This window comes from Chiloscyllium plagiosum, unplaced genomic scaffold (assembly GCF_037043375.1).
Source record: "Chiloscyllium plagiosum isolate Xiang-an unplaced genomic scaffold, Cpla_swu_hap1 HiC_scaffold_3, whole genome shotgun sequence".
In the NCBI taxonomy this organism is placed as follows: Eukaryota; Metazoa; Chordata; class Chondrichthyes; order Orectolobiformes; family Hemiscylliidae; genus Chiloscyllium; species Chiloscyllium plagiosum.
Window position 1 is genome coordinate 133,267,296 of NW_028270141.1, and position 19,547 is coordinate 133,286,842.

General features: G+C 43.8%; 1 protein-coding gene across 6 annotated transcripts in view; it reads right to left on the bottom strand.

Moving 5' to 3' along the window:
* Positions 1-3,003: 3,003 nt before the first annotated feature.
* Positions 3,004-19,547, bottom strand: part of LOC122548499 (uncharacterized) — a 172,672-nt gene continuing 156,128 nt past the window's right edge. For 4 of the 6 annotated variants that reach the window (XM_087983494.1, XM_087983492.1, XM_087983501.1 and 1 more), the window contains one exon: positions 3,004-3,430. In XM_087983494.1, coding sequence (XP_087839620.1) covers positions 3,302-3,430 — 129 coding nt within the window. In that variant the 3' untranslated portion in view covers positions 3,004-3,301. The remainder of the gene's footprint in view (positions 3,431-19,547) is intronic. The other 2 variants (XR_015754504.1, XR_015754503.1) reach the window with 1 other exon arrangement.

The following is a 19,547-nucleotide window of genomic DNA, read 5'->3' on the forward strand; positions in this document are numbered from 1 at the left end:
TCAAACTATCACCTCATGGATCCAATCAGGGTACTCCTCACAGGTCCTTGTTTTACACCTATTTACTGTTCACCTACTCAGACTCTCACAGCATCTCTGCCTTGCCTGATCTTTTTATGCTTTGGTCCCTCAGCCAGAGCTTAAAGACTCACCGATCATCTGTCTTGCCTTGTTGTTTAATGTAGACACAAAGCCAGGCAGCTAGTCATGGCTGTCAGCAGTGATCAATTAATGGCACAGTTAGTTCTATGTCACAGTGGAACCATGTGCCAAAACTGTATGCAGCAATCGTGTTGTATATACTTCAAACAAACAGCAATGCCTTCAAGTCTGAGGGGAGTAGTCCTCAGTCAGGCCACAGAAGATACTCTTCAGTGAAAGGGTCCCAACAGAGTAAGTTAAGGGCATCACCTGGCTAACAGTCCAGAGGTTTGGACATGGTCAGTTGGCTACTTGGGCTGATCAGGGTGAGGGCCCTCATATCTCTACAGCCTGGGCAGTGGCTCATGGTTAGTCCTAAAAGCCTACAGTGCATGCAAACATGGTCTAAGAGTTCCCCAGAGATCAGTCGGCCTCTCCATCCAAGTCAGTCAGAGGGGTGGCCATGATCCGTCCTGGGCATCAGCTTAATAAAAGTCATTAGAGGGAGGTTATCGCAGCTACTGCCGTGTTCGATAAGTTGGGGAAGTCAACTGTGGGGATTGAAGGCAGCATGCTGGGATGCTTTGGGGGGGCGTGGGGAGAGGGGGGGTCAATAATTATGAGAGGAGGGAGACAAGTATAATGGAGGGCATGGGTTATTGCAGGAAGGAGAATCATTGCACAACCATTGCACAGAGTGGGGGACGGAGTAGCATGACTAAGCTATAGAATACCTGGGCATTGGCAGGGGAGGGGGGGGGGACATTGCCCTCGCTGAGTCAGTGTTCTGAGATAGAATGAAACTAGGGTCAAGTAGTCTGTATAGCTTGGCTCTTAAATAGCAATAGATGTACTAATGGGCTAATGCATTTGCAATGACGCGTCATCTGTACTATTTTATTTTGGCTCCCCTCTCACTACCTGTACGGTGAAGGGTAACTCCTGGTTGGCAGCATTTGACTGGGAACCATGGCTGGTCATTAAAACTAGCTCTAGTACCCAGAATTCGGAAGGTCCCGGCTGTGGTGAGAACATTCCCCCTCAGGCGAGAGGGAAGACAGCAACGAGCATAGCACCACAGGGGCATGGAACCTGACCAATGAGGCAGGTTTCGGAGAACAGCCCGAGAAAGTTTACTGGGGCTCACAATGATTGGGGAGCCCTCCCAGAAACTCACCAAAGCTGACACTTGGTTGATTTCTGGTCGAATCCGGCCCACTGTTCCACTCACATCATCCACCCATCAGCAACTCCGGCTCCATCCCACAGGACGCTTTGCACTCGCCAAATGAACACAATGAAAATCGGTGAGAATCTGAGGCTGAACAGAAGAATTAGGAGCTGGAATAGGTACAGCCATTGACGTTGTGCTAAAGGTGATCGGAAATGCACTGGAGGCCAGAATTGGGGCTTGCAGAGGGAAGAGTCAAAATTGGAGATTGTTGGTGGTTGTAGGTCTGGAAGACGTCACGGAGGTAGTGGATGGAAGATACAGCTAAAAGGTTAAGTATACGTGGGGATGGGAGGTGGGGAGGGGTAAGAGAACAGATCTCACCTTCCTGACACTCCCACCTCTGCAAAAATGTTGGCAGCCAGACATCAGGTCTGGAGGATGATGCTTACCCTATAACCATATCAAACTGAGGGCCAGCTAGGGAGTAATCAACCACCACTGCTGTGGGGAGAAAGTTAAATGCAAGAATCATCCCTATTTAGCACCATTATCTTGGTAACAGCAACCCTATATATTAATGATTTAGATGAGAGAACTAAACATCTCAATCTTCAGATGATGCAAAGCTGGGTGGGAGTGTGAACTGTGTCATGGATACAATGTGACTTGGAAAATTTGGGTGAGTGGGCAAATGCATGGCAGGTGAAGTATAATGTGGATAATAGTGAGATAATCTACATTTTGGTAGGAAAAACAGGGAGGCAGATTATTTTTTCCTACTAATCCAGCTCCCTCAGAGCCAGCTTTCAGAGTGAAACGACCCTCTGACACTCCTGTTTATATTTTTTTCTTTTTTTTTTCCTTCTATTGCGGTAGTGCTTATTTTTTCCCCAGCACCCATGTTGTGAAGGCAGATTATTATGTGAATGGCGATAGTTTGGGAAAAGGGGTGTAACGAGACATGGGTGTCCCTGTACACCACTGACAAGTAAGTGTGTAGGTGCAACAGGCAATGAAGAAGGCAGGTAGAATGGTGGCCTTCATAGTGAGAGGATTCAGTACAAGAGCAGGGATGTCTTGCTGGACTTGTACAGGTGAGAACACAGCTAGAGGATCGTGTGCAGTTTTAGTCTCCTTTCCTGAGGAAGGATGTTCTGGCAAGGGAGTGCAATGAAAATTTACCAGATTCATTCTCATGATGGCAGGACTGGTGTATAAAGACAGACTGAATCGGTTATGACTATATTCATTGGAGTTTGGAATAATGGGGAGGGGGAGAAAGAGTCTCAATAAAGCAGATATAATTCTAACAGAACTAGCCAGGGTAAACACAGGAAAGATGTTCCAGGTGACGGCCAGTCCAGATCCAGAGGTCATAGTCTAAGGACCCTGGGTAGGCCATTTTGGACTGAGATGAGGAGAAAGTTCTTCACCCAGAGAGTGGTGAGCCTGTGAAATTCTCAGCCACAAAAAAATGCTGAATGCTTCCATAGATTTAGATATAGTTCTTAGAGCTAAAGGGATCAAAGGATATGGGGAGAAGGTGGGATTAGGATAGGGAGTTGGAGGATCAGCCATGATTATATTGAAAAGTGGAGCAGGCTCGAAGGGTCAGTTGGCCTACTCCTCTTTCCTACGTTTCTGTGTTGATCCGCTGAAGCAGCCAGTTGAGTACACAGACATAAATATATACAAAGGTGTTCCTTTATTTAATATAACTATTTATACAAGGGTAGAAATTTCAATGTCCATCATCCACTGTTCTTTAATAGCTCCAGCACAGACCTAGGAATGTTACAAAGCCCGTCCTAGCAATAAAGTTTCATACTTTTGATCACATTAATCTGTCAAAAATAATCAGTTCTTACGGACTGCTCCAACAGGCAGGCACACGCCTGGCAGTGCCCGCTGGGGAGTCCCAGTCCTGCTCCTCTGTCACAACTCGCCTCCCAGGCAGCTCTCTGCAGAAAAGGGTCAGCACATCCTTCAGTAGGCACATGGTGGTTCTTCAACTGGAGCCATTGGACTCACGGGGGCCAAGGTGCTCAGCGGGCGAAATGCAAAGCTCGATGGGTTGTACAAGTATCGCGGTGGGGGGCAGCTGCCACTGATGCTCTGGGGGGGGGGGAAAAGACAAGGTGAAGACATCGTCAGCAATCGAATCCTAGCTAATACCGGATTCATGAAAACCAAGAGGCTTTCACCTCCCAGATCTTCACAGGCTCGGAGTTATTTTGAAGAACAGCTACCTCTGTGGAGTAAATGCAGCCGCCATTCTACAGACAGTAATTATTCCCCGATGGTGTCACTTGAGTTAGGCAGACGGGAAACACTTGCATTTATGTGGTGCTTCTCATGGCCACCTGAAGTGCTGGGGCGGAGATGAGGAAAACTTCTTCACTCAAAGCGTTATGAATCTTTAGGATTGCTCTATCCCGGTGGATGCACCATCACTGAATAAACTCAAGGCTGAGTTTTGCACCCCCAGAGAATCCCAGGATTTGTAGAAATGGACTTGATCTCTAAGCTTACCGTATGGAATGAGAGAGCAGGATCAAGGGGCCATTTGATCTACTGCTGCTCCTATTTCCTACATTCCCATGTTGGAAGTTAGGTTTTCAGGTAGAATTCCCTCCCTAAACATTTCCTCCTTGCTTCTCGTGTCATTTTAATATCTACCATTTACTCAACCCTTGACATTATCTGACAACGTCCCCATGATAGGCCCGGACATGTTTCGCTGCATTTTCAGCAGATTTACATACACTCAAGCCGTCGCATTCAATCGTTTACAGGTCTCCTCAGGACAGAACTTCCACTCAGCTTTCAACTCATAAAAGGTATGGAGCATTAAAGGGAAATATCCTGGCATTCAGACTGGCCACAATATTGACAAAGTGAGAAGTGAAGAGTTCAATGTCACTAATTCCAGACTTACTATTTTAAAAGAAGATTTATGCCTGACACAGGCCAGTTCACTAAAGCTTTCTACCTGTTTAACCTTGTCAACTGGATCACGATCATTTTGTAAAAGATGGGCTTACAAATCATGGGACTTGCAAATCTCAATAATGTTGCAGTGTTGGACTCGAGTATTAAGTTAGGAATACTGGACCATACAGTTAAACTCACCTAGCAACAATAAAAAAATCAAACTCTTAAAAGCAAAATAAAAACCGAAAGAACTGGGGATGCTGGAAATCAGAAAGAAAAGCAGAAATTGTGGGAAAAGCTCAGCAGAATGGAGGAAGGGTCACTGGACCCGAAACGTTAACTCTGATTCCTCTCCACAGATGCCTGCCAGATCTGCTGAGCTTTTCCAGCAATTTCTCTTTTATTTTGTGAAAAGCAAAAGATATTGAAATGCAAGACACATGATGCTAGAAAGCCTCAGCAGGTCTGGCAGCATCCGTGCAGCAAGAGAGAAAAGCAATGTCGCGAGTCAAATCTGACGCATGTTCTGTTTTATTTTTCAAAAATAAAAAGCTCATCTCAGTTTCTAACATTCTCAGAAGCGTGCTGCAGGGGGAAGTCTAGATTCCTATGTGTGTGAGAGAGAGTGAGTGTGTGTGTGGTATATTTGCTGTTACCCACATTGACTAATTTTAAACGAGGTGCCTCTCTTTGGCAGCTCCCTCACCACCACTCTCCCTCAACAATCCCTCCACTAAAGGAAATTGTTTTTCTCTATCTACCCCACCGCTGCCTTTAATCATCGTAAGCGCTTCAATTACATCTCCCCTTGGGAGTTGAGGCATGCTGGAGGGGCCGACAGAGCTTCGCATTGCAGCTGACCTCCCCCTTCCACACAACAGTGTCAGAATGGAAAGGTGTTTCATTCCTCACCACCCTCGCGTCTTATAACCTTCATTCAGCAAAGAAAATGCTGTGCTGTTGCTGAGCTATGTATTGCAGGATCTACATTAATGCCTGGACTATAGCATTGCACAATGCTATAGCATTGCAAACAGGGAACCCCCCCCCCCCCCGCCCCTCCATCCACCCCCCACCTTGATTAAACAATAAAAAGAACAAAATTCTCTGTCTCAGCTTGGAGCTTGAACAAAATTAAATTTCACCAGCTTAAATCTTAGTGAAGCAGAGGAAAGGCCTTTCATTTTTTTTTAATTTGGCTTTTGTGCTAATAGTTTACAAATGTTAAAAGATTTGGTCAGCAGCCATTCCAGGCTTATTCACACGGTGATTTGATTACCAGGGTTATTGTGGCACGGGAAGGGAGGGTGTGGAATTTAATCTTAAAGCTACAGTATCACGGCTTATACCAATTTATTTATTTTAGCAAAAATCTCTCTAGTGTTTTTAGGAGCTAGGTGCCATCAGTGTTATTCAGCGACACATGCATCTGAGGTCAAAAAAAACATGGCGTCGAGCCCTACTCTTGAGACAGAAGCAGAAAATCCACGAGACAGTCCAATGGAGGTGCTGCATTGTTCTGCACTACAAACACCTCTGAAGACAACGAAAAAGATAGAGACTAAGAGGAAGCAGGGAAAATGTGCTTGTAGTTGATGTCAGGTGGGTAATGTAATTGAGAATCAGGCTAACTATAGAGGCTCAAAGGGGAATTGAAAGCGCAAGTAAGAGAAGCAAAGAGAGAGTATGAGAAGCAACTAGCAGCTAACATAAAAGAGATCTCAATTAAGGGACAAAACAGGGAATTACATATTGAAGCAAGGGGCAAGCCTACAGTGTGAAATGAATACTTTACATCAGTTTTCAACAAGAACAAAGCTACTGTCCAGATCACAGTGAAACAGGAGATAGCTCAAACTCTTGGAAGGTTTAAAATTGATAACGAGGAAGTATCGGATATGTTGCCTGTATTTAAAAAGTTGATTAACACACCAGGACTGGATGAGTTGCATCCATGGAAACTGAGGGAAGTTAGTCTAGAAATCGCAAATTCACAGTTCATAATTTTCTCAGCTTGCTTAGAATCAGGATTGGTGCCAGACACCCAGTGAGTTATAAAACATTACACCCTTGTTCAAAAAAAAAAGGCATAATAATGATAAGACCAACAAATTCAAGGTCAGACAGTTTAAATGTAGTGGCAGAGAAACTTTTAGAGATAATTACTCAAGACAAAATTAAGCGTATCTTGGAAAAATGTGGGTAATTGTAGGGTAACCAGCACAATTCTGTTCAGGAAAAATCATTCTTGATAAAATCAATGAGGCTATTGTCGACGTGTGTACGTAACACCAAGAGGCATTTCATAACATTTCTAAAAACATTGAATTGAAACTTCACCATCTCCCATGGTGGGATTTGAACCACACTCCCAGAATGTGAACCTGCAGACTGTGGACGACTCATTCAATGACATTATTACAGCACTACAACCTCCCAGAAAGGGTCTGCAATGACTGAAAGTGTAGTGGTGACAGGGTCAATCAAAAGCACTCAAAAAGAAATTGGATTGTTCCCAGAAAGGAAACCATGCAAAAGTACAGAGAATAGACAGTAGAGTGACACTGTGTGAACTGCTTCTGCAGAAGGACACACAGGCACAAATGGAAATCATTCAGACCATCATGCTGTAACAACTCTATGAAGAGCAATTCTGTTCATCCCTTCATGCTCTTCAGGTAATATCCAATTTACTCTGAAATCTATAATTGATTCTGACCCCACCACATGCTCTATGACAGTGACGGTTATGATGACAGAAAAATTGAAACCTGATACGCTTAAAATGAGAAAATCTAAAGTGAAATTCCTGCCCTTTCCCTTGTTGCTCACATCCATTAATCCCAGAATGTTATTATCCATGTCTTTAACTTAACAGTTATGTTGTGTGTACATGTACATGGGTGAGAGGGTATGTGCGTGCATGTCTGTGCAGGCATGTGCATATGTACATATGTGCATGTATGCGCATATTAGATTACATTACAGTGTAGAAACAGGCCCTTCGGCCCAACAAGTCCACACCGACCCGCCGAAGCGAACCCCACCCATACCCCTACATTTACCCCTTACCTAACACTACGGGCAATTTAGCATGGCCAAATTCACCTGGCCGTGCACATCCTTTGGACTGTGGGAGGAAACCGGAGCACCCGGAGGAAACCCACGCAGACACGGGGAGAACGTGCAAACTCCACACAGTCAGTCGCCTGAGGCGGGAATTGAACCCGGGTCTCAGGCGCTGTGAGGCAGCAGTGCTAACCACTGTGCCACCGTGCCGCCCACCTGTGCCACCGTGCCGCCCACCTGTGCCACCGTGCCGCCCACCTGTGCCACCGTGCCGCCCACCATATGTGCCTGCATGTGTGGTGTATGTGCGTGTGTGTGTACACGCATGTGCAGGGCAAGAGCAGGGTTGGGAGATCATGACAGTGGCTTGAGATAGGGGATTAGCAAAACATTGGAGAGACAGGAAGGCAGAGATAGGAATTAAGAAAGATTGAAAGAGATATTGAGAAACGTAAGTGAGAGAGGGGATGGGGAAAGGGACACTAAAACAAGAAGTTGAAAAAGAGAGATGTATAAGAAGATAGGGAGAAATATAAGATATGCAGGCAGATAAAATTATAAAATTAAGGTTAAAAAAATTTGAAATTCGAAAAAAGAAGAGCTATCAAAAGATTTGATCTACTTGAGAATTCAGCTACAAAAGGAACTTTGAGAAGCTCCAAGAAAGTACTGATTGGAATGAAAGATGATATCAAGCAGTGTTCAGCCGTGCAAAGCTAAAAAAATCAAGCTCCATCTGGCCAGTTATCGAATGTTTGCTTAAAGCTGCAATGCGCGCCTGGTGAATTTAAGGTCATTAACCCACAGACGTTCTCTTTAAACTCATTGTACTTTCCAGACAGCTCTCCAATTTGGAAAGTGAGGGAGGAAGAATTATCACATCAGAGATTTATCCCCAGGGGAGGACGAATAGGAATAGCAATCATCAAGGAAAGAGAAGTGGGGAGACAATGATACAGTGTACCTTTTCACCCCGAGAGAGAGAGAGGGAGAGAGACTGGCATAAAGAGATGCAGTGAGGGTGTGCAATTGGGAAATGTGGGGGGGAAGAGAAACAAGAGAAATTCAGCAGGGTGAGACTGCACAAAGGGAAAATTGAGAGGCTGGATGTAAAAGATAAAGCAAGCAGATGGGACAGTGAAGAGCTAGAAAGAGAGAGAGAGAGAGAGAGAGAGAGAGAGAGAGAGAGAGAGAGAAAAGAAAAAGAGGAAGAAGTTAGAGCAAAAGGGTACACAGTTGGGAGACAAAAATGAAGAGGGGAAAAGTAACAGGAGCCACGTTTAGAGAGACAAGAGGATAATGTTAGGACAGAAAGGTCAGGAAAAATGACTAAAGACGCAAAGAGAAAAACTGCAGGATAACTAAACTACAGGAAGTGGAATATAATTATAAATAGAAATGTTAACTCTGCTTTGTCTCCACAGATGCTGCCAGACCTGCTGAGTTTCTCCAGCAATTTCTGCTTATATTTAAGATATTATCAATCTGTCTACACCAATTATACAGATTAAGGCTTTCCTCCATTTAATCAAGGTCATCTTTAGAATTTAATTTGCCTTTTATAAATAGATTTAAAAGTGGTAAACACTTGAGTGACTCTTAAATCTAATGATAAAAATCAAAGCTTTTTTTTAGATGTAAGCCAATTATAGACAATACCTCACGGTTATTAATTTGAAACTTGCTAACTCCCAATTACAGCTCTGCACTATATCAAACACTTGTAATTATCTTTCACTATAATATCTCAATCAAGCTTTATTCAGACAATCCTCTTTCCTCCATACATTGAGATCATCCAAACCTCTGCTGCCCATAACCGAATTTACACCACACTGCATTCATCCACTTGGTTCTTTGGTAATCATTGGGTGTATTTTAAGCTTCTTATTCTGGTCTTCCAAACACCTCCACGACCTCATGCTTTCTCATCTCTTTAACCTCTTCTGATCCTTCGAGACACATGCTCTTCCAATTCTGGTCTTGAGCAGCCTCAATTTCCATTGGTCCAGCATTGGTAGCCGTGCCTTCGGCTACTCAAGCATGCTCTGCATTCCTTCCTGAAAACCCCAAACTTCCTTCCCTCTTTTAAAGCTGCACCTCAAATGTTAACTCTTAAAACCAAGTTTTGAGTCATCCACTCTAATGCCTCTTCGTAAATAATATTTGGCACAGAGTCACAGATTGCAGAGCGCAGCACCTTTAGTTCCTTCCATGACAAAGAGGCTATATGAATTTGAGTTGTTGTTGATGCTGACTAGTGGTAACTCTTCCTGTTTTTTTTTTACATTTCTTGTCATGATTTGTCATGTAATTAATTATATGATAAACAAGCAGACAGTGAGAAAAGTAGTCATAGCGGTACATAGCGCAATTTATCCGAAATTTGGAAACTAGAAACAGGAGTACTTTGAGCCTACTCCACTATTCACAATAATGATGGGTGATCATCCAATGCAGCGCCTGGTTCTTGCTTTTACCCCATACCCTTTAGACATAGTTCTTAGGGCTATCTCCTTCTTAAAAACCATTCAATGTTTTGGCCTTACTTGCCTTCTGTGGTAGTGAATTCCACTGGTTCACCACTCTGAGACAAGAAATTTCTCCTCATCTCATCTGGCCCATTTAAGACTAATGATTTGCCCCTGCTTTCCCCAAATGACTTAGATGAGATTTACAAGTGCGGAATAATGGCAAATGAAATTCACTAGAGATTAAGTGTTTGGGGAGGAAATAATAACAACAATGTCAGGGCTCTTTATTCAACTGAACAGGTTTTCACAAAAACAAAATGGCATCAATCCGGCCAGACAAAAGGCTGGAAGGGGAGGGTGACATTGTGCAAAATAGGAAAAGGTTAATCTGGACAACTAATTCAAGTTAAAGCACAACTCGCTGGATAAGGTAACCTAAGCACAGGTGGAATGTTCAGATATTTGCATTATTTGAAGATATCTAGTGCACTGGCCAACATTCTTCCCACAGCCAGCACTTCCAAAAACAACACTATTAATGACATGTTGTTAAAGAGAACTAGCCATAATAATTTGGTTGCCCCATTGCCTACATAAAAAACAATGACTGCAATACAGAGTAACTCATCTGATGTAAAACATTTTGGAGATGTTCTCAGGATGCAATAATATACAATTTGAAATATTTTCTCTCTTTCATCCTGGACACCTCTTAATAATCTGCTTAAAGTCTCTGCCTTTGATGGTGGAAAAGCTCTGTTCCTCAGCAGTTGCCCTGAAGGTTTAGCTCAATTGGCTGGATGGCTAGTTTGTGATGCAGAGTGATAGCAAGAGTAAGGGTTCAATTCCCACACTGGCTGAGACTACCTTGAAGGACTCTCCTCAACCTCTCCCTTCACCAGAGGCGTGGTGACCTTCAGGTTAAATCACCACCAGTTATCTTGCTAATGACAGAGCAGCCCAATGGTCTGGCAGGACTATGGCAACTTTACCTTCTACGTAATACTCCAGCTGAGGTCTAACAAGTGTCTTGTACCAGTTCAACATCAATTCCTTGCTCTTGTACACTATTCCTCTTTAGAAACTGAGAACATTGGTTACTTTAAGTGTCGTCTCCTCCTGTCCTGTCACTTTCAATGACCTGTTCATTTGTTCACCCAAGTTCCTGTCTACTCCTGCACTCCTTTTAGAATTGTACCATCTTCTTTCTGTTGACCTTCCATGTTCTCCCAATCAATGTACATCATCTCACACTTCTCTGCATTGAACCTCTTCCGTTGCCTCTCCACCAACATGTTAATGACTTTATGGAGTTTCATATTGTCTTCCTCACAGATTACAACAATTCCAAGTTAAATACCACCTGTAAACACCAAGATCCACATAATTAAGATATATCAAGAAAAGCAAGGACCCCAATTCTAACTCCTGGGACGTCCTTACGATAGTGATCCAAATTGTATAATTTTAACATAACATCTTTTGACTTGCATTGCAATCATTTCACAATGTAATTCAAAACCTGTTTAATTTGTTGGTTACAGCTCAGCAGCAACTAGAGGTCTATGAACACCTCAGAATACCTGGTCATTTGCCGTTTGTGAGACTTTCCAGGGTGGGCATTATGATACACCTCTGGATCAGGGTGGGACTTGAACCCAGGCCTTGCAGTCCAAATGTAGAGCCACTAACACTGCACCACAAGACCCCCAGTACAGGAGACTATGTAAACCCTATCCATTTATTGTTCCCATATGTAAATTCTTACATTTGGTATTGAATTTTATTTACCAGTTTTACCCATGTTACTCACCAGGTTTTTATTTTTTACCCATTGATGAGATGCAGATACTGCTGGGAGGACCAGCATTTTTTGACCATCTGAAACCGTGCTAAAGAAGGTAGTGGTGCTGAGCCCTCAACTCTTGATCATTTGTCTGTTCTCATCTGCCAAATTAACTTGACCATACCCATCTGTGAAGCTTAACAACATTTAAATTAGAAACATCCACTTGGGTTGCTGGCATATCCCAGTTGTCACAACCTCATTCCCTTTTCGGCTTCATTCCCTTCAGTGAACTTTTTAGCTGGTGTTCACCTCCAGTCTCCAATACTCCAAGCAAAATAACACAAAAGTATTGGAAGTCTAGATCTCACACATCATCAGGGTTTCTATAATCCGCTCGCTCAAAAACACATCTCGGAGTTCATTGAGATTATCTGAATCTTTGTTAATTTCTATTTACAATGACACTTTCAATAGAGATTCCTCAAGTTTTCACCTGAAAATTAATTCCATTATTTCATCTGATATTGATGACGGCAGTTGCTCATGTCTGTTTCTTTTTATGACCTTTGTTTAAATGTAAGCACAATTATGTCTTGCCACTGATCTAGGAGAGACCCCTCAACATTTTGTAAATAGCCCACAGTGATCATCAGAACTTTGTAAATCCGATCTTAAATCTTCATTCATCTTGAAGGATTTGTTCATTTTAAGCCCCCTTATCTGGACCGGCACCTCATTAATGGGCTGTTATTAAAGCTAAATAGATTATCTGACTTAATGAAGGATATGTTAAGTGAATATTTGAAGGAAACCTACTACATTTACCCTTGATTCTAGTCCTGTTGACATCCTCTAAGCTTCTCAAATCATCTTCAACAGTTTTCTCTTGTGAAAATAGCTTTTAGAAAATAGTTTGGTCAGGTTTAACATCTTCAGATGTGTTCTTTTCAAATTCATCTTTTTCTCTCTTAGCATCTTTTACTCAACTGGCTTCTCTTGCTTTCCCCAAGAGGTTCAAGAGTTTGTGTTAATTTGTCCTGTTGATTGATTGAGAATATTTCTTGCTGAGGCTTCACCAGTCATGTTAGCTGCTATTCTCACTTTTTCTGGAGCAGGCCACTTCTTTATTCACACTGACTCAGAAAACAAGCAAAAGACTGGACACAGAATGCACCCACCCAAAAAAAAAATGCTAAAAGCTTAAAAGTAGTTGACAGTTTGTTCCTAAAGCTTTCTTAACCTAAGCTCTGGAAAATTCACCCAAGACAGTTCACATCACTGGTTAGGATGCTCCTTAAACTCAATTTGTTACAGCAAGCTTTTTGTTGCTTGTTCTAATATCTCCTTTCCTGGCTCACTGTCAGATTTGATTTAATTATGCCATTTCAGGACGTCCCTTTACGCTAAAGGCGTTATAATAACAGATTGTATCTAGCTGCTTTTGTAGTTGTTTCATCCTAGGTCTAACCAATAATGACCACCTTCATTGAATCCAAATATCCAAACTGACTGGCCTTGAAATCTCAAACCTGCGCTTTGCTGGTTCACCAGAATGGGCACTGTATCACTGAGCCCATTACCGAAAACATTGTTCATACCAAGCCTTATATGCACAACATAAGCCTGCATCAGTGACCAGAACAACTTTATTTGTAAGGATGGTAATGCAGCAAGCCGGGTGAGTGGGACAGCCTGTTTCTAGGGCACCTTGAGGGGGTTCAAGACTAGGAAGCATATTATTAAGGTGACAGGAGAAGGATTTAAAAGGGGCCTGAGGGGCAACTTTTTCAGATAGAGTGTGGCTCGTGTGGAATGGACTGCCAGAGGAAGTGGTACATGCAGGTACAGTTACAATATTTAAAAGGTATTTGGACAGGTACAAGAATAGGAAAGATTTAGATCATTGGCAAAACGCAGGTAAGTAATATTAGTTATTTTGGGAAACTTGGTCAGCATGGACGAGTTGGACCAAAGGATCTGTTTCCATGTTGTATGGCTCTATGATTCTAAGTCCTTCCCCATTTTGGGTGAGTAGCGGATATCCTGAAGAGGACTGCTTAGTGACCAATGCTACTTCCAAAGACACTCCTTTCCCAACAGAGGGATCCAATGACTTGAATACAGTACATCTGTCACCAGTGTGCAGATCCTTCATTCAGTATTCCCAGACTTCACAGCCCTTACCCCGTCATCAATCTCCATCTCCACAGGGGCCTGGAAGAAGCCAGCGTGATTCTGTCTCACAAGAGGTCCCTGGAGCATTCTCCCCACTCTGATGGGTTGGACGTCAGACTTCAGGGAGGTGTTAAGCCACAATGACTGGGACCACCTTGTCGCAGCAAACTTTTTCCACCTTCACAACTGCCGAGACGGTCTCTTACCCTTCACCTGTTCTACCATTGAGGACCTCTGGACCATCTGGCACCTTGCCCCAAACCTTGCCGCCATAGACGGCCCAACCAGAAGCAAGGAGCTCCCAATCATCCACAGCTCTCCACCAGCTCAAGGTGCTATTCATGGAGCCAAATCTCTACCAGCTTCTTCAATTACATGGCGTTAAGTCAACTATTTCCCCATGGATACTGTGCAGCAGATCAGACTTTACAGGAGTAGGGATGCCTTGCTGTGATTTACAGAACCTCAATGACACCTGGAATATTGTGTGGAGGTTTGGCATCTTTCTCTGCAGAAGAATGTTTCTGGCCAAAGAGGGAGTGTGGTGAAGGTTGACAAAACTGATGGCAGGGATGACAGAATGGATCCATTAGGTGTGTGTGTGTCTGTATCTGTGTCTGTGTCTGTGTGTGTGTGGTCTCATTGAAACCTATAAAATTCTAACAGGACCAGATTGGCTAAATGCAGGAAAGATGTTTCCAATATCAGGGAGTCCAGAACGAGGAGTCACTGTCTAAAGCCTACAGGATGTACCATGTAGGACAGAGGAGAAACCTCTTCACCCAGAGAATAGTGGGCCTGTGGAATTGGCTACCAATGAAAGCAGATAATGCCCAAACATTGCATGATTTCAAGGAGGGGTCAGATAGAGCACTTGGGACTAAAAGGGTCACAAGATATAGGGGAAAATGGGAAAAGGCTACTGAGTTTGATAATCAGCCGTGATCATAATGAATGGTGGAGCAGGTTCGAAGGGCTGAATGGCCTACGTCCGCTTTTCTGTGTTTCTGTTTCCTCTGTGGAAAATACCTGAACTAAGGGACTGTTGTGGTGTATACGATGACAATGTTTAACCTGTACGCTGAGCAATATGCATTCAGACTTGTTCCATTTGTCATCAACTCCAATGTTACCGAAACATTTTAAATGTATGTAATCTCACACCTACAATAATTAGGATACTGTCAGCTAGGCATACAGGACAGAATGGGGATAAACATCAAATTTGAAAAGTGGACTAATTGTTTAACACAAGAAAGTAATTTTTTTTCTCTTGTGCAGGATGCAGGCCGGACACAGCTATTTTCTCAAGTGATTGACACAAGCTTACACACTTGCAGACCATTAGGTCAATGCATCAGATAAAGTACTCTTTGTGTTTAACACCCTCCACTCCTGCAGTATCCTCATGGTGTTCTAAAATAACCGAGCCCTATTATCTACTACTTGTAACTACTCCTGCAGGATGTTCCCCGGGTTTTTGCTGCAAATTAAACTTGACCAGAAGTTAACAACTTGCAGCTGTTGTATCTGAAATTTATGGCCGTACTCTTTAAATTGCTCCCTTTCTTAAGAATCCGTTCTCAGGATTTGAGCAGCTCACTCAAGGTACATCTATAGTTGTCCTTGATAAGGTTTCAGTGAGTCCATCTTCTTGAACCCATCTCAGATGTAGGCCCACCCAGCGTTAGGATGGGAGGTTCAGGATTTCGGCCCAGTGACATTGAAGAGATGGTGATATGGTGAGTGGCTGGGAAGGGCACTTGCAGGTGGTGGTATTTCCCTATGACTGCTGCCCTTGATATTATAAATGGTAGGGATCTCAGGTTTGAAGCTGCTGTGGATTCTACAGCCTTGGAGTGATGCTGATGTGTATTTTGTAGATGGTACACACTGTTGCCACTTTGCATTGGTGGTGTGGGGAAGGGATGGTTAAGATGGCAGATTGCCTGATTGGTGAAAGCCAATTAGACCCACCTTCCTTTAAGCCAGGCATGACTCCAGCCACTGTGGAGATCGCTCCCTTGATCCTCATGGAGATGCATTCTACATTTGGTTAACAGCCAAACCTAATTCAAAGGACTTTTATCTAACATCCCTTTTCAAAGACCTGTGCCCTTTCGTCATTCCTGCTTACTGTATTAAACTGCTGGCTTGATATTGTACGAGCCAACTCTCGTCTCCTCTTAGAAACAAGGATCAGAAGACCACAGGAGCAGAAATTAAACCATTCTGCTCATTGAGTATGATCTGCTATTCAATCACGGCTGAAAGTGGGAAAATGGGATTAAAAAACCTTTCTCCCCATAACCGTTGATCTGAAGAGTGCGGAGCTGGAATAGCACAGCTGGTCAGGCAGCATCTGAGGAGCAGGACAGCAGGATCGAGCATAAGCCCTTCATCCATAAGGTCGGAGGAAGGGGAGGCACAGGGGGACTAAGAGATAAATGGGAGGGGTGTGGGGCTGGAGGCAGAGGCGGGGTGGGGGGAATTGTGGGGAGGCAGCTGCATATGCGATAGGTAGATGGGCCTCCTCCATGGCCAAACTCTTAGCCACCCACCGCCTGGAGGAAGAATACCCATCTTCCGTCATGGGACACTCCTACCAGACAGGATCAATGTGGATTTCACCAGTTTCCTCATTTCCTCTTCCCCTATCTTATCTCAGATCCAACCTTCCAATTCAGTACCACCCTCTTGAACTGTCCTACGTGTCCATCTTCTTTCCTACCTATCCGCTCCACCCTTCTCTCCAACCCATCACCTTCACCCCCTACCTTCATCTACCTTCCCCCGCCGCTCCCATTTATCTCTCAGCCCCCTTGGGCCTCTCCCACATTCCTGATGAAGAGCTTATGCTTGAACCATCAACTCTCCTGATCCTCAGATGCTGCCTGACCGGCTGTGCTTTTCCAGCACCACACTCTTCAACTCTGACCTTCAGCATCCGCAGTCCTCATTTTTTCCCTCCATAACCTTTGATCCCTCTGGCAACCAAGAATTTGTCTATCTCAATGACCTGGCCTCCACAACATTCTGTGGCAATGAATTCCACAGATCGACCACTTTCTGGCTAAAGAAGTTTCTCTCTGTCTCTATTCTAAAGGGTCTCCCCTTTACTCTAAAGCTGTGCCCTTGAGTCCTCATCTCTCCTGCCAATGGAAACATCTTCCCAACACCCACTCTGTCCAGGCCGTTCAATGTTCTGTAAGTTTCAATCAGATCCCCCCTCAGCCTTCTAATCTCCATCGAGTATAGTCCTACAGTCCTCAAATGTTCCTCATATGTTAAGCTTTTCATTCCCGGGATCATTCTTGTGAACCTCCTCTGGACCTGTGATATGTGGCCCAAATTTGGTCACAAAACTCTAAATATGGTCTGACCAGAGCCTTATAAGTACATCATGCTTTTATATTCTGGTCCTCCCAAGACATATGACATGGTATTTGCCTTCCTAATTACCAACTCAACCTGCAGGCTTACCTTAAGAGTATCCTGGACTAGGATTCCCAAGTCCCTTTGCACTCCAGATTTCTGAATTTTCTCCCTATTAAGAAAATAGTTAATGCCTCTATTCTTCCTACCACAGTGCATGACCTCACACTTTCCCACACTGTATTTCATCGTCACTTCTTAGCCCACTCCTGGGTATGTATAGAACTGGTAGAAACCATTGCAGTCCATTTGCTCAGACACTGAGCGAATGTGTTTTTTGGTGATTATACATAATCTGGGAACACCCAGCTGCTTTGTTGACCCAAGACTCAAACATTTTGGTTTTACAATAAGTTGGTGATGGGGCAGGAGAGAAGGTAGAGAGTGTGAAGACTCTGCCCCTTCCCACCTCCACCTCAATTACACCAAAGGTTAGCCTTCCCATGCTGGCCCAATGAAGGCTCTTACCCACTGTAGGGTTTAATCCAAACACAAACCCTTTTGGAAGTTTCTTACTGGCCCCAAAAGACCAACCCAACCCATTCAAAGAGAGTCAGTACCTGAGTGAGGGACACAGCATTGGGAAAGGGGATACCACACGCCTGCCTTTGTTGCTACATGTGCTCCCCTCCCCTTTTGCATTATCTCCTCCCCCTGCCACAGTCAATCACCCACTTTAGCCTGGTTTTTTCATCTGGGATGGATGCAATAGCAGCAGTGACCAGCACTGATTTGCCAGCAGCTTTTCGTGAGCAGTATGTCCATCACCAAGGTCCTAGGTCCTGGGAAAGGCCTCACGATGCCCCAGTGGCACTTAACCTGGCAGACTTTCCTCGACCAGGATTGACTCACCAGGCTCCTGTCACCCCATAACCCCTCAGTTTAGCTGTTCTGCTATCTTGGGAGTGTCGGCTCCAACAGCATCACATTGGATGATGCCTGTTGCCAAGCGCAAGCTCAGAATTTGGCAGGCTCATCCACAAACTCTGGCAAGTGCGTGGAGTTTGTCACAAAACAAAAGGTCAAAGTCTGCCAGGCAGTGATTCTCGCATCACTTCTCTACAGTTACGAGGTGTGGACAGCCTGTTGGTGTTACACAATCAGATGCATTCCACCTTCGCTGCTCAAGATTAACATCAACTGGAAGGACAGACTCCCGAACACTGAATATTGACAGCAGATTCAGACCAATTCAGATCCAAGTTGTTCATTTACATCACATAGAGGCTTCCCACAGACCAAATTAAAGAAGTATTTTACAGTCAACAGAGCACAAGTACCTTCAGCACTGGAATTCCTTAACCTCAATATAAAGACATTCTGAAAGTCAATCTCGGTGCAAGAAACAGAAGATCCAAATAGAATTGACTCTGTTGCCGAGCAAGCACAACATTTGAGGAGGGCGGAGTCAGACAGGGTGAGTGGCAATGTCACAAAACCAGTACCCTCTTCCACTTCTCCAGTGGCACCAAACATAACACTTGGGCTCTGATTTGTAAATCAAGATTTGGTTTAACTGAATATCGGAAGCATGGTTATTGGATTTGCAAATGACACCAGATTGGTGGTGTAGTGGACAGTGAAGGTGGTTACCTCACAATACAACGGGATCTCCATCAGATTGGCCATTGGGTTGACGAGTGGCAGATGGAGTTTAATTTAGATGAATGTAAGGTGTTACATTTCGTTAAGGCAAACCAGGGCAGGACTTATACAATTAATGGTAGGACCCTAGGGAATGTTGCCAAACAATGAAACTTTGGGGTGCAGGTTCATAGTTCGTTGAAGGTGGTGTCAAGGTAGACAGGGTAACGAAGAAGTAATTTGGTACACTTGCCTTTATTGATAATGACCATGCCCTGTACAGCTACAACATGACCTCCCAACTCCTGCGTTGAGTATAGGAGTTGGGAGGACATGTTGCAGCTGTACAGGACATTGTTTAGGCCACTTTTGGAATACTGCATTCAATTCTAGTCTTCTGCTATAGGGAAGATTTTGTTAAACTTGAAAGAGTTCAGAAAAGATTTTGGCAGGATTGGAGGGTTTCAGCTATGGGGAGAGACCGAATAGGTTGAGGCTATTTTCCCTGGAGCGTAGGAGGTTGAGGGATGACCTTATAAATCATGAGGGGCTTGGGTAAGGTGAATAGCCAAGGTCTTTTTCCCAGGACAGGGGAGTCAAAAACTAGAAGCCATTGGTTTAAGGTGAGAAGAGAAAGCTATAAAAGGAACCTAAGGAGTGACATTTTCACATGGTGCACATAAGGAATGAGCTGCCAGAGGAAGTGGTGGACGCTGGTACAATTGCAACATTTAAAAAGACATCTGGATGGGTATACAAATAGAAAGGGTTT